The sequence below is a fragment of the Zonotrichia albicollis genome, chromosome 1, assembly GCF_047830755.1.
Source record: "Zonotrichia albicollis isolate bZonAlb1 chromosome 1, bZonAlb1.hap1, whole genome shotgun sequence".
In the NCBI taxonomy this organism is placed as follows: domain Eukaryota; kingdom Metazoa; phylum Chordata; class Aves; order Passeriformes; family Passerellidae; genus Zonotrichia; species Zonotrichia albicollis.
The window spans coordinates 120777304-120792361 of NC_133819.1; the positions used below are offsets into that span (position 1 = coordinate 120777304).

Genomic DNA, 15058 nt, shown 5'->3' on the forward strand with positions numbered 1-15058 from the left:
TGTTTGTGTCATTTGCTAAACCTGGAAGATTTAAAGCATGTGCCTGAATACTTTGCTGAATTGGGACCTTGGTGTTTTCTGAAGAGAGATTTGGATTTTTTTTTTTTTTGAGATATTAAATAAGATCTATTTATATGTTTATTTTTAAGTCTTTTGGGGGGGGAAGATTGCAATAGCTGGTAATAGTGTAATTTCCAATGACATTCTTTTATATTAGATTTTAAACACAGCTTTAATCTAATAGTGATAATTCTGAAAATGAGGGAAGCTCATGTATATTCTGTGAGTTCTTTCCTTGTCAGATATGCTCAGCTGGCAAGTCATGAAGTCGTGACAAGCTTTCTACTTGTCAGCCCTGCAGATTCAGTGTAGCCTTTTCTTTCACAGCCACTAGTTTCTGCAGCCCAGTCTGGCAGTCTCTAGGCAGTCGATTTTTACTTCCTTGGCACCTCTGTGGCAGTATCAAGAGACATTTGGAGACAAATGTTCAGGTAGCTGGAACTAAGATCATACTCCAGCAGGCTGTCTTTCAGGAGTGAGTTTGAATTGCAGTGAAAAGACATGGAGACAGCTGCTCTTTTTGTAGTGCCTATTCAGTCACTAGTTCCCCAATGTGGTTATTCAATTGTGAAAATAAGTTACTGAACCAAATATTTTATGTAGCGTAAAGAGAATGTTTTGTTTTGGTGTCATGTTTTGTGTGTCCCCCCTGTCCCACCCTCTGATAATTTAATTTGAGATATTCTACTTAATGGTCTTTGAGATTTTGTTTTAAAGCTCTGAGGCCTCCTGCTATAATTGTGTTGATAGGGAAGATGGAAAAAGAACAATATATTTGGAAATGTCTTTGGAATTTAGATATTTCACTTAATGATTAACATGATACTCTAGTATGCTCTTATGCTTTATGTATTGCCAGCAAAATTCTGTTTTGTATGTAAAATTGAAACACCTGAATTAAACAAGAAGCTCATAAGCTTGGGTCGTATAAAAACAGGCTAAGTTGTAATTAGTGACTTTCAAGCTAGAGCCATTTTATCCTTTTGAAGTCCTTTTTTTTTTGAGGTGAATTTTCCACATTTTCATATTGCTAGTCAATGTTTGCTGTTTTATAAAGCAGCCTTTCGGAAATTGTCTGGTCTCTTTTATGGAAACATCTGCTGGCAAACTCCATTTTCTTGGCATCCAGCTGGTCTACAGAAGTACTCTGTGGTCAAGGGAAGTATGTAAGGATCAGTCAGACCAGGTTCTGATTTTTAAAAAAAGAGCTTTTTGGGACTGTAAGCTTAAAAGGAGATGTTTAGAAAAAGAAGTTTGCTAACTGTGTGGGTTTTTATTAATAGGAACAGTGGCAGCTGCAGCAGGTCTCCACCCTGGTCAGTGCATAATCAAAGTGAATGGAATTAATGTCAGCAAAGAGACTCATGCAAGTGTTATTGCTCATGTCACAGCCTGCAGGAAGTACAGGCGGCCAATGCAGGTATGTCTCATTTGGTGCTCTTGCACTTTTTCTTCTGGATTTCTATTTTTGGTCAAAGTAAACAGTGTGGTGTTAATCTCTGTGCACATATCTGCTGTGTTTGAGTGGGATGAGAGGAAGGAAGGGGTGAATAAAACTGAAGGAAAGCCAATTGAAGTATAAAAGCTGAAGATTGCTCAGTGGTGATGTTCAAAATCTGCTTAGTTTCTGCACTGAAATAAATATCATAGATAATTTTTATATGGTGTTTTTAAAGGGCTGTTTCAAGCATTTCTGCAGTCCTATGCTGAAAGAATTTTGAGGTATAATCTCATCTTGATGGAGAGGGAATCACAGAGCTTTCTGCCTGCTCAGCAGCAGGAGAATGAAATACATAAAACTGATCTTCCAGAATTTTGTTACACTTCAGTACGCAGAGAGCAGAGCGCATATATTCCATCCATAAAAGAATCCCTATCACATTTCAGTCTTGAGAATAAGTATATATTCAAGGACTCAAAATTTCCTTTTTTTAAATGCATGCAAATTTTGTTATCTTTGTCCTGTTAGTTAAGGAGAAAATCTCAGGCATCCAAGACACAAATTTAGGAAGAAAAACCAAACCAATCTGGATTCTATAATGTAATTTTCCAATTCTCTGCAAGTTTTTTCATAAACCGTGAACCAATATTATTAATTAACTTCACAAACTCTTCAAGTACGTGTTTACTGAGGAGAAAAATCCAATTAAAATTAAGAGTTGAATCCTTCTCCCACACCTACTGCAGAGTTATAAGAATTATATAGTTAGAACTGGGTCTTATAAATACAGTGTTTATGAAAATGTTCTTAGGATGTTTGTGTTTAAATGATAATACAGAATTTAAATTGTTACATGGCATATAGAGATCAAGCTCACCTGTTCTTTAAAGGAAGATGCACTCTATTAAAGAAAAAATGTCCTGTTCACTAGTACCAAAATTGGCTAGAATAAAAGATAAATTAAATACATTATAGCAATTTTGTTCTCTCTGTGTGTAACCGTAGGCTTCCTATGGATATTAGTGACATCCAAAAATAGTTGATTAATGTTGGCTGGTGTGAATGCCTGGAAGTTAAAAAATTACTTTGGGTTTTTTAATCTACTTGTATAATAACTTGAATTTTTTTCCTATACATAAGGGTTTTTTTGTTTTAAAAAGTAGCTGATCATAATTCAGCAAATCACAGATAACTGAGGTTCCTTAGGCAAGGAAAACTTCATTTAGGATGCAGTATTATCAAAAAAATATGTGAGAATTGTCTAGACTGAAGTAAATGATAGTATTCCCACTGGTGAAAAGACAGCTAAAATTAATTTCCTATTCAGAAATTTGGTGGGGTGCTTTTATTATTTTTGGAAAATGACTATGGATTTCTCCTATTTTGTAAGTACAGTGCACACAGCCTATAATTTAATTACCCAGAATATTGCAGTCTCTCCTGTAGTTCCCAATTAGATAATTGAAAGGGAATATTTTTCTGGTTCTTACATCTTTTACTTCTCAGGGTAAAAAGTCTTCCTAATTGCCTGGAGCATGAAGCTTCATTTCAGATTCCTTCAGTCAATAACTGCATAATTTCTGTTGGACAGTGTTTACCTTCTGTCTTGTCTGAATAAAGAAAATTGAGACCAGGTATTACTTCCTGGAATTGCAATTTCTTTGCAGTGATACTAATCGTGATGCGCCAGATTTATGCTTAGTTTGTTCTCCTGTAATGATTTTGAAGAACATTGCTCTAAGTCATATTGCATTAGATTGGTTGTTAACGTTTGGAAAAGGGACTTCCAGGTTGAGAAGTGAGCATTTCCTATTAGAGATTGGCACAGCAGTCTCAGTGCTGCCAGGTATTGAGTAAGAGTCCATAACTCAGCACCAAGCTTTGAGGTGAACCTGAGAAGAAGTGTGGATTTCAGAAAGATTCTTGTTGATCAGCTTCTGCACAGGTGTCCTCCAGCAATCAACACAGACCTCAGAAAGTTAAGCTTTCTTGCTTAAATATTTCATGCCATTGAGCAGAAAGCAAGGCATAGATGAATTTAGGAAACCTAGAGAACACCATACCAATGGGGTAAAGAAAAAAGCTGATTGTTATATTTTAGCAAAAGATAACTGAATGTATTTGGCACTTTGCATGAACAGTTTAACATTCAGCCTAAATGTTTGCTGTCCTTGCTTAACTTCAAATTCTTCCATGAACTTCTTTTTGAATTCAAATTTGTCACAATCATGTCACTTATTCTGCTGTAGCTGTTGCAGAAGGAGCGATTAACTAACTGTTAAGCTTGTTTTGAAGTATAAAGGACAAAAAGTAATCTGGGGACACCATGCTTGATAGGACCTTTCACAAGGGTATGATGGACATGTGGCTGAGTTACAGACTGGGTAGAAGATGTAAGAAATACACGTGGCTTCTTCAAAGGTTGAATGACACTTATAAGCCACCAATGCTGTGCTCGTGTGTCACTCAGCCACAGAAGATGGTGGATTTTTGGAGCCTGTGGTTCTTTTCTTTTGCAGGGCTGTGAGGGGGTGCTAATCTGTGGGAAAAATGAAAAACATTTATTACTACACTAGTAAAATATTTGTAGTCAAGGCAGAAATAAGTAATGAAGGCTGTAGTATAGCTTCTTTGTGCCAGTGACACATGGTGAAGGATTAACTGGGCATTCTCTGTCATTGATTGATATTCCATAACTTTTGCTACCAGATTTGTGGATGCACAGCAGATTTGGGAAAGCAGAAGTTGTTTTTTTCCCCATGATTTCTTGGAGAAAAATATTTTTCAATATGCAATTTTATTTGAAATATCTTAAATTATTTTCGACAGAGACATAAAAATTATGGATGTCATACTGTCACAGACTTCATACTGTCTCATGACAATATATGCCTTAATAAAAAATAACTTGCCAAAATTCTCTGGATTTTTTTTTTAACTTATACCTTAAAAATAGTTGCCATCAGTTGCACTTTTTCTACCTGTCTATTTTTTGTTGTTTTTCTAGCAAGATTCTATACAGTGGGTTTACAACAGCATTGAAAGTGCACAGGAAGATCTTCAGAAAGCAAACACCAAACCCTCTGGAGATGATGGAGGTGATGCCTTTGACTGCAAAGTGGAAGGTATGTGATGCTTGTTTGATCTTGTTGCAGCTGAGAATGCTGTTATAATACAAGGAAAATGTAGGCATTGGGTTTGTTGCAGATTGGAAATTTTGACCAGATCATAAGATGCGATTTACATAATAATTTGGTTTTTTATATATTCTAAACATATAAATTTTACATGCTATTCTTTGAAAACCAGTAACTTTCCCATTTAGAGAAAATACTTCCATGAATACTTTGGGGAAAATCTGTTTAATTTCATTTGTAAGAAACCTAAACCAAGGCATTACCTGATTTATTTTCACCTCCAGTAATCATTTATGGCAAATTAGATACAGTAGTCATTACTGCATGGGAAATAAAAACACAACTATCCTTCAAATTATTTTCAGGCAATTAATGTTTAGATGAAACTGCATTCATCTGCAACTTGTAATTAAAGAGACAGTTAATACTCAAACTGTGCATTCATAAACGCAGTTATTGTGGTTTCATTTCTGAATGGTGACAGTTTTCATAGTGATTTTCTTCTACTTTATTTAGAAATACTCAGTTTTCCCTTTTTTGGGTCTTTCTTAATGTGTCTGGACTATAAATGAAATGGAATTAGCCCTCTTAAATAACTGGGTTTGTAAAGAAAGAGTACTGCCTGTTTTGCAGTCCAGTATTTTAACATCTACAAATCTACTGGTGTTCTGATTTTTATATTGTTCAGCCTGGTTCTTTAATGAATGTATTTAAATAGAATGATCAGAACATACCTCTTTCTAGAATGTTTGCCTGTGTTCTTTATAGTTCATTCAATGTCCAGGACTTGTCAACTGATTTGTGTTACTTTATTTATTCTAGAGGTAATTGACAAATTTAACACCATGGCAATAATTGACGGGAAGAAGGATCATGTGAGTCTGACTGTTGACAATGTTCATCTGGAGTATGGAGTGGTTTATGAGTATGACAGCACAGCTGGAATAAAGTGCCATGTCTTGGAAAAAATGATTGAACCAAAGGGATTTTTCAGTTTGACTGCAAAGGTATGAAACATTTTTTGTATGTTAATGTTTATTGTGTTTAATACCAGCGGAGAAACTTGTGGATTTTTTTACTCTTATGATTATATGTCTTTCATTTGGTATCTTATGATTGGTCACCCTTATCTCTCTGATGTTTTGGAGGATGATTGTGTGCTCAGGAGGCAAAAATAGTTATGTTGTAATTATAAATTGAGCCTTTAAATGAAAAAAAAAGTTAAAAGATCTTCAAAGTCTTCCATTCCTCCTGCCCCTCTCCCTTATTTCTTATTTATCAAATAGAATTTGAAATAAAGTCCAAGATCTACTGAAATATCTATAAAGGCTATATACTACCCTCATCTCTTAACATGCCTTTTAATTAGTTTTCTCTCAGCCTTATAGCAAGGCTTCAGTCTTTGCTGGGCAGTACAGCTTATCCTGTGCCCTATTTCCTAGCCTTTTTATGCAGAATATACAAGAGAATGGCACTCAGTTTTCTTTTAAGCTTTTTCAATGTGTTAGTATTCTGCCAAATTGAAGGTTTTCTATAAGTAATGAATGAATTAATTCAGCAGCTCTGCATAATGTGTGCTGATCAAGTAAATACAGCAGCTAATGTATTTCAGAGGAGCCATAGTGGTTACATTAGTAGGAAATTAGTAGTAAATCCATTATCAGACAATGTCATGAGAAGCCAAGCAAAAATACTTATGGGTATAACTTAGCAGGGAATAGATTTAAGAAAACCTCTTTGCATCCCATCCCGAGCTTCATTTATTGTTGTTGTGCACCATTTTCTGTAATGTTATCAGGCTTTTCAGCTTTAGTTAAAAGAGATAATTAGTAAGGCAAAATTTTAGTCAACTTAATTTCATAACATATTTTCTTGTTTTTATTATCTTAGATTCTTGAAGCACTGGCAAAAAGTGATGAACATTTTGTGCAGAATTGCAACAGCCTCAATTCCTTAAATGACGTGATCCCCGCAGAACTTCAAAGTAAATTCAGTGTCATTTGCAGTGAGAAAATTGAGCATATCTACAGAAGAATCTCTAGCTATAAAAAGGTATGCCCTGCGTGTCCTAAGCTTGATTATATTTGTCTTTTAAGGAAGAAACAGGGGAATGTGGTACAGTTTGAATAACTCTTCAGTGTGTCAATGGCAGTGACAAAAATGTGGCTGGAAGTTTATTATTTTGAAGCACGAGTGCCTTAATTGAGTAATTGTATCAATTGTTTTCAAGCCATTCTCTTTATTATCCCTTTTTTAGACTTTGTGTAGTTTGTATTCTTTCTTGTTTGCTGTATTCAGTTGCAGAGACAATCAACTGCGTATTTCCGTAAAAGGGCCGTCATTCTTGTAAATGCCTTAAACCAATACTATAGTGAATTTGCAGATGTTAACCAAAAATATAGCAATAGCAACAGAATTTTTTTTCTTTCTAGTGCAACTCAAATACCAGATTTTAACCCATTTATTCAACTTTTAGACACTAGCATATCTGTTAAAAGTAGCATCTCTGTAATTTATTAGCTTCACTTGGTTTAATAAAACATAATAGCATGGAAAAATGCAGAAGGCGCTGATTTTCATATCTTGAGATCTTAATTAATGATATGTAAATGAATAAATAGCCCAGACTATGACCTCTAGTTGCTGTCTGTGCATTTCACTATAGTTGTTTAACCAAGCAGGGCGCAAATGAATCAATCATTTCCCATTTTGTTAATGCAAACTCATTTTCTCATCCAGACCCCTAATTCCTCTCTCATGGAACCTAATTGTTGGTACGTGAATTACTTTGTAGTAGGCTCAAAATGACTGCAAAAAAAGTGGTTCTGCCCTGTCTTATCTCATTTGGGGATCTGAGTTGTGAGGTTTAGAAACTGGTCTGTTCTAATAGCTTATACTTAAAATTTGAAAAGAGGGGAAAAAAACAAAGGAAAAGGAAAGTGAATGCAGGAGCTTCACACATTTGCAGAAGCTAAAAGACTAGATAATGATTTTTCCATTTTCAAAGGAAAGTAGGGAAAACTGTTAGGAATACCTGTAGGTCAGTAGTCAATAGGACGAAAGCCAAAAAGCAGCTTGTCAGACTTCTCAAGGTGCTCTCTAAAAAGAAATGGAATAAACTGAGTTGTGTCAATGGAGACATCACAAGAATCCTGATACTGTTAGCAAAAATCTGACCTCTCCATTGTTTGCCTGAATTACAAACCTCCATGTTTCCAATTTGGTTAAAATTCAAATTACCGTTAAAAAAAAAAAACAAAACAATTAGTTTTCATATTAACAGTTACAGTTCATTCAACATGCAGGTGATTTATATGTTTTCTGTAGCTGAAAAATTTGACTGTGATATATAGCCTCTACAGAGGAGGCCAAGACAGTAAATCAAATTTTGTTGTGCTTGCTGGATGTGAAACAAACAGCCTCAGGGGAGTTTTCATAGTTCTTACACTGTCTAGAAGTAGATATTCCTGATACAGACTGCACTTTAGATCTCATCTGCTCAAAAATCACTAGTTTCACAGCTTTTAATGACAATTAGTAATGCAGTGGATTTCAGGAATAGATGTGTCATTTTCTTGGCAAGGTAAAGGTAACCATAGTTACAGGAGACTTTCAGAGTGCCTGAGCCCAGCTTGGCTCCTGGTTTTACTGTGAAAGTTCTAATTCTATAAATAAAAATCTTGTGGATTTCTGCAGTTCCTACTATTATTATTATCAGAACATTTTGCTCCTAATAGACCTCGATCCAGTGCCATGAGTCCCAGATGTTTCTCAACACATATATGAGAAGAATCTTGGTCCTGACTTATGACCTGATTAAATCATAGCCAGTATTTGGTCTCTCTGGAGCAGGATGTGTGGGAGATTGAGATGTGAAATATGTACTGCTTGCAGAAATATTTTCATCATTGAATGTCCTTAGTAGCCTTCTTAACAATTTGTGCATTCTTCGGCCTTTGAACAACTCCATAATTGGATTTCTTGTAACCCTCCAGAACTTGTTGTGATCTAAAGATTTAAATGTAATTATCCCAGCAAGTGTTCATCAGCCTGAAGTAATATGACACTAAAATAAACAGAAATTTAAGTCCCAGTACAGAAACATCTCACTTTGCAGAAGGAATATGTCTTGATTCAACTGAAATGTTAGTAAAAAGTTGACTGATTTGAATTTTTAATGACATTCATTAGTGAAGAAACTTTGCAAGTTAACTTTGAAAATATTCTTATGCATGATCTGTGGTTCATAGCTAAAATAGGTCTGTGTAATATTTTGACTGGGGAGATATTGTGATTAAAACACTGATTACATCTTTCCAGAAAAAAAAATCTTCCCTGACAACAAACTGCACTGAAAATGACACATATTGACAGAAATCCTACTTGTGACTGACAAATAAATCTCTTTTCCAATTGAAGAGCTTGATCAGATGACTTGATTCTGACATAGATGCAGTTGCTGAGTGTCCAGTTCTGTCCTCACCATTTTGGATTGACATCTTCTCATCTTAAAAACCAAAGAACTCCAAGCCTATTCAAAACACTGCACGGAATTTAAGATGTTAGAGTCAAGGAGAGGAGGCTAAGCACTGAATTAGAATTAGACCAAAAACTAAACAAAAATTAGACCAGAATTAGCCCAAAAATTAAACAAAAAACATTCCTCATTGCTGAGCTGATATGCAGGGGGGAGAAGAGGTACTGGACTAGGGAAGTTTGCAAAATGTGTTTTTTGCAGTTTTTATGTACTAGTGCTTGTCAGCTTCCTAATGTCAGTCAAAATAGGAGAATGGTTGAGGTTGGACTGTACCTCTGCAGGTCTTGTCCAGCCAACCCTGCTTAAGCAGGGCCACCTAGCGATGGTCGCCCAGGACAGGCTTTGAGGAGGGAGATCTGACCTCTCTTCCCTGAACCTCTCCGATCAGTTGGGCCAGTGCTCAATCACCCTCACAGCGCAAAAGTGTCTCCTGACATTTGGAGGAAAATACTGTGTTTACGTTTGGGCCCATTGCCTCTGTTCCTGGCACTGGACAGCACTGGAAAGAGCCTGGCTTTGTCCTCTTTGCCTCATTCCTGCAGGTATTCCTAGACATTGATGTGTTACCCCCTGAGCTTCCTCTTCTCCAGCCTGGAGGGTCCCAGCTCTCTCAGCCTTTCCTCACAGGAGATGCTCCAGTCCCTGAATCATCTCAGAGGGCTCACCTCCACTGGGCTCTCTCCAATGTGCCCATGTCTATTTATGTGAAGCCCAGATTTGGACCCACGACTCGAGGGCCTCACTGGTGCTGAGGAGAAGAACAGGATCAGCTCCCTCCAGCCCCTGGCAATGCTGCTCCTAATGCAGGAGGATAAGATATATCTTATTAAAGAGGACTTCCTCCTTCCCAAATAGGAAATCCAGAATTCATACTTTCTGATTTTGTCTTTATTATAGCTTCAGACAAAAAATTTCATGGATTTTAGGAAAATGCTGGCTTGAAAACGAGCTTTTAAATGTCATGAGCAGTAGAGCAGTTTCAGACTTCCTCCTCAGAAAAGCAATTGATTTTTTATTTTGTTCCATGGGAAATAAATTATATCTCTCTGTTACAAATATATTTATATGTCTTAAAACATCATTTGCTTCAAAAAACAACCCCTTAAAAGTGTAAAATGAAAAATATTTTTCTTTCCCTTTTAGAGAAAGGTGGAAATTATGGAGTCAAGATACCTTAAGTCAAGGATGACTGAAATATTTTAAGCTTTTATTTTCTAGTTAGGTACACAAGAATTGTTAGCTACATGCAGACACAAGAAGAGCTGATAATCAAAATTTGGTTTTCTTTCTTACTTCTAGTTTTCAAGAGTATTAAAAAACAGAGCTTGGCCCACCTTCAAACAAGCTAAGTCAAAGATTTCACCACTTCACAGCAGTGATTTCTGTCCAACCAATTGCCATATCAATGTGATGGAAGTGTCTTACCCTAAGACCTCAACTTCCCTTGGTAGTGCCTTTGGTGTTCAGCTGGACAGCAGAAAACATTCTTCCCATGAGAAGGAAAATAAAAACACTGATCAAGGTAAGTTAATTGAGCTTGAAAGAGCTACTTCCTGTGCTCCTGATAGAGAGTTTTAAAAGGTAGTAAGTTTAGTTTTATAGCCCAAATATTAAAATTGAGGAAAAATCTTTCTGAAATCACCCTTTTTTGATTTTTGGTTTTATTTTACAGCATAATAATGGGTAGTCATAATTTCACAATAACTTTTTCCTAAATAGCTTCACTTTGAAATGCAAATAAAATGCAAAATTAAATAAGTACGGGAATTTTAAACAGAAAAATATTTCAGTGTCTGTTAGGTATTTTACTAACTTCAAAATGTATGTTGAAGAAAAGATAGTGATGAAATCCCTTTGGATTATTCCCAGGTAAACTGAGTCCCATGATTTATGTCCAACATACCATTACTACTATGGCTGCCCCTTCAGGACAGTCTCTTGGCCAGCAGGAGGGCCATGGTCTGAGGTACCTCTTGAAAGAAGAAGACTTAGAAACACAAGACGTCTATCAAAAGTTGCTGTTCAAATTACAAGCTGCCCTGAAAGAGGTGGAAACGTGTGTCTGCCAAATAGATGAGTAAGTAAATGTTACCATCTGGACTTGTCTTTAACTTTTCCATAGAAGAAAATGATAAATCTGGGCAGTGCTTTTGTGTAGCATAGGATTCAGGATAGCTGACTTCAGACAGAATGGAAGTAAAGTAAAAAATTTAAGTGCAGCTAATGTTGTATTTTGATCTTTTTCGCAGCATGCCTGACTTTTTTCCCCACAGTTTGTAGGTTTCTTCCAGTTTGTAAATTTTCTTTAGAATGTGGCAAAGTTCATTAATTTGAAATGAGGAAAATATGAGGCACACAATGTCACCTACAATTTCACTAAAAATGGAAACAAAGGGCAGAGGTATAAAAATGGCCTTTATTGAACTCTTCAGGTATTGCTGAATAGTCCCACAGATGAATTTTTGGGTGAGACATTACTCACTTGCAGGGAGAGCATTAATTTGTTAGAAATTTTTCAAAACCAAATTGACCTTTATTTAGGGAGATTTAGGGAGAGCCACCCTGGAGTTATTAGGACATTTGGCTTGGATGTGAGAGACTCAAAGTCCCATCACAGTTAGTCCTAATTGAGGATAAAGATATATGACTTGCTTTTTCTTTAGTAAAGTGAGTGAGTTCACTCCTGGGCTATTTTCTTGGGATTATGATGAAGAAGGATAAGAATTATTTAAGTTTTGAAAGATCCCATATGTGTGGGAATCTTTCAAATTCAGAAATTTCAAAGAAATTTCAAATTTCTTTCAGAAATTAATTTTGAAAACAAAAATAACAAACATTTTTGAGTTTAAAAGACAATCTGTCAGGATCTGCAGTTTAGATAAGTGGTGTGTCATTGTTTCTCATGCTATCTTGAAGACTGTAGTGTGATTTGTCCTTTCATGTGTACTTAAGGTGGGATTTCTTTTTTTTTTACTGTTCTCATAGTAGTTGTAATAGTTATGTAAATAATTGTAATGTATCACATTATACAATTATATATATATATATGTGTGTATATATATTTATATATAAATATATATAAAAATAAAAATATATAAATAAAAAATAAATATATACAATTATAAGTAATTGTAATGTATCACATACTGCAGTGGGAATCAAAACAAGAATTGACTTAGTATTTTTAAGAAAATGTTTCCTGTGCCTTTACACAGTTCTGCTACTTATCACGCTGAAGATGAAGTAAATTAATTAAATTCATGATAATTTCAGTGCTTGGGTGCACTTTAGAAATTACTATTTGTAAAGTCTGTGTTGTCTCTCTTCCTCATGGAAGTCAGAATATTATATATGGAATTTTATTCAATACTTCAGGAAGTTCAGCTGCCAGTATGCCACACCTTTCCTTTCGACTCCCTTGAGCTTGTGATGCACAGGAAATTCTGAGCCTTTCTTTTGTATAAATATACAATAATATTATACATTGTATAAATGTATATATAAATACACACACTCACAGAAAAATTGCACACAAACACAAGGGTTCACTTTTTTCATTCCTAAATTTTCTGTACACTGATCTTGTAGCTGATCTTGTATAAGGTACACAGATATATTTAGCAAATTTTACCTTTGGCTGATTGGAAGACTGAGTCTTTGACTTTTCATGCTTTATTCCTCATGGACATTGAGTGGACTGCCAGTGAGTAATTACTGTAGAGGAAAGCAGTTCTAAAGAGGAAACAGGATAGCCAAGAGACCTACTTAAAAGTGCTGAACGGGGAAGAGTGAGCAGTTCAGAGGCGTGTGGTATATTAGAACATTGTTACAGATGCTAATTAACTCTTGAAATTTAGGACTAAAGAAACAAAAGATAGAGTGACATGATAGATAGTCCAACTGCCATGCTTTAATTAGAAATTTTGCTCCTTAAACAGCTGGGAGGAAGTGCTTGATTTTGTGTTTTTTATAAGCACAGTAGAGTTTATTTTTTCTGTTGTGGCATAGTAACAATAAAATCAATGTCTCTTTTTATTGAATCGATTATTATCCTAAACAATCCTCATTATTTTAATATTCTCAGGATGGATAATATGAACATGGTATCTATCACAATTTGTAATTTGTGTTGATATTGTGTGACAGAAAAATTGGACTACTGAATAACTGGTAGCATTTACTTAGTGTTGAAAACTTGCTCATGCAAGTTTGCTCTGTGTTGAGGTCGGTGCTGGTCTGTGTTTCAGCTCACAAAATCTTGGGGCAGTGTTATCTGCTCAACTTCTGCTGTCTGTTAGTGAGTTAAAAAATTAGTATTTCATCTGAAGAGCAGGTCTATGAGAGCCTATGGTGAGGGAACATTTAAGAGAAGATTTTGTACTCCTAATATTTTCTGCATAGGAGTTTATAAGGCGGTTTGCTGATGAGTTTTGGCTGGATAAGTGATGTAGTACTGACAGAGAGAGAGAAATACCCACAGAAAATGTATCCCCTTTCCACAGCCTCTCCAGGCTCCACTGTGCTCACATTCAAATAGTTTGATGGAATCCCAATAGGTCTTTAGTGATGCTGCAGATACCCCATGTTGCTGCTAGGTGTTACACAGAAATAAGTCCTTTTTTTTCAAATTGTTTTCTATATGGTGACTCTGCTGGGTTCTTGGCTCATGCACTTAGTTCTCTCCTACCATCCCAGCTCTTTTTTGGAAAGATGTCTTTTGAGATCATACAAGAGGCTTGAACATTTTTCAAGCTTCTGTGGAGTGAGGAAAAGGCAGAGAAGGTTTTTTGTTACTGCCTTTTTTAATTCTTTGACTAACCATAGCAGGTTTTGTTTGTCAGGGTTGTGTTGACTTGGGTTGCACATAGGAGTAATTCCACAGGAGAGGATTTTTTTTAAGATTTAACTTTCCGTGTTTCATTGAAATATTCTGCATAGAGACTCTCTAGCTGTTAGTTACTATTCACTCGTGGTTCTTCTTTGAGAGCTAGATACCTGAGGTAATTTTGTTTGGTCTAGGCCCATCTTTGGAGAAAATGTATTGTGCATGTGTTGTGTTTAAGAAGAAAAACAAAAGTATATTTAAGCAAGATTATTGGGGAGGACCTATATCCAGGTTTTTATTTTAAACTCCCTGGAGTGAGTTTTTTAGAGCACATCAGTGACTTCAGTAACTACTTTCTCCAGGACTTGGTAATCCAGAGTTCCATCTTTCGCTCGTGATAGTTCAGCAAAAAAAATTTCCTTAGAAGAAGAGCCTGCCTGCTGAGAGAAATGGAAAAGCCCCCTTAGGAAAAGATCCAGCTACCTTAATCAGTCTTTTACTGAGCTCTTGGCAGCAGTGACTAAACAGTCACATAAAAGAAGGGGCTATAATAGTCTGTCTGTGTCTTGACAAATAATTACTCAGGGGAAGATATTTTCAGGAGCTGAAATTGCAGTTCATTATACTTGTTTCTTAATCTTGATTATTTTCTTGCAACAACAAAATCCCCGAGAAGTTACTAGAATTAACTTTTATTTTTAAGTGGATGAGAGTGGGAACACTAGAAGAAGCAAAAGTATAGGTTTATCTTTGTCCTTATCTCATCTTTCAACAGGCAGAACTAGACGGTCTTTTTGAAATCAACCTTTTGGTTTAAGAGCAGCATTAGAATATCTGCCATGAATTTGTCTAATCTTGTTTTGAACCCCTTAGATATTTCTTACTAAGAAAATAAGTTTTACAGGTATGAAGAACTGATTTCCTATGGTTTCTGCTTCCATAACACATTTATTTTAGGACAAGTTCAAAAACACATATGCTCTAGCATGAGATTTACACTGAACACTGATGTAAAATATGAGTCCCATCTCTCTTCCTTTACTCATGGAATTATGCTT

General features: G+C 35.7%; 1 protein-coding gene across 1 annotated transcript in view; it reads left to right on the forward strand.

Moving 5' to 3' along the window:
* PREX2 (phosphatidylinositol-3,4,5-trisphosphate dependent Rac exchange factor 2) overlaps positions 1-15058 on the forward strand; it is a 171377-nt gene that overhangs the window by 86588 nt on the left and 69731 nt on the right. The window contains exons 21-26 of the mRNA XM_005479357.4: positions 1344-1480; positions 4509-4626; positions 5461-5645; positions 6529-6690; positions 10475-10697; positions 11045-11252. Of these exons, the coding sequence (XP_005479414.1) occupies positions 1344-1480; positions 4509-4626; positions 5461-5645; positions 6529-6690; positions 10475-10697; positions 11045-11252 (1033 nt within the window). The remainder of the gene's footprint in view (positions 1-1343; positions 1481-4508; positions 4627-5460; positions 5646-6528; positions 6691-10474; positions 10698-11044; positions 11253-15058) is intronic.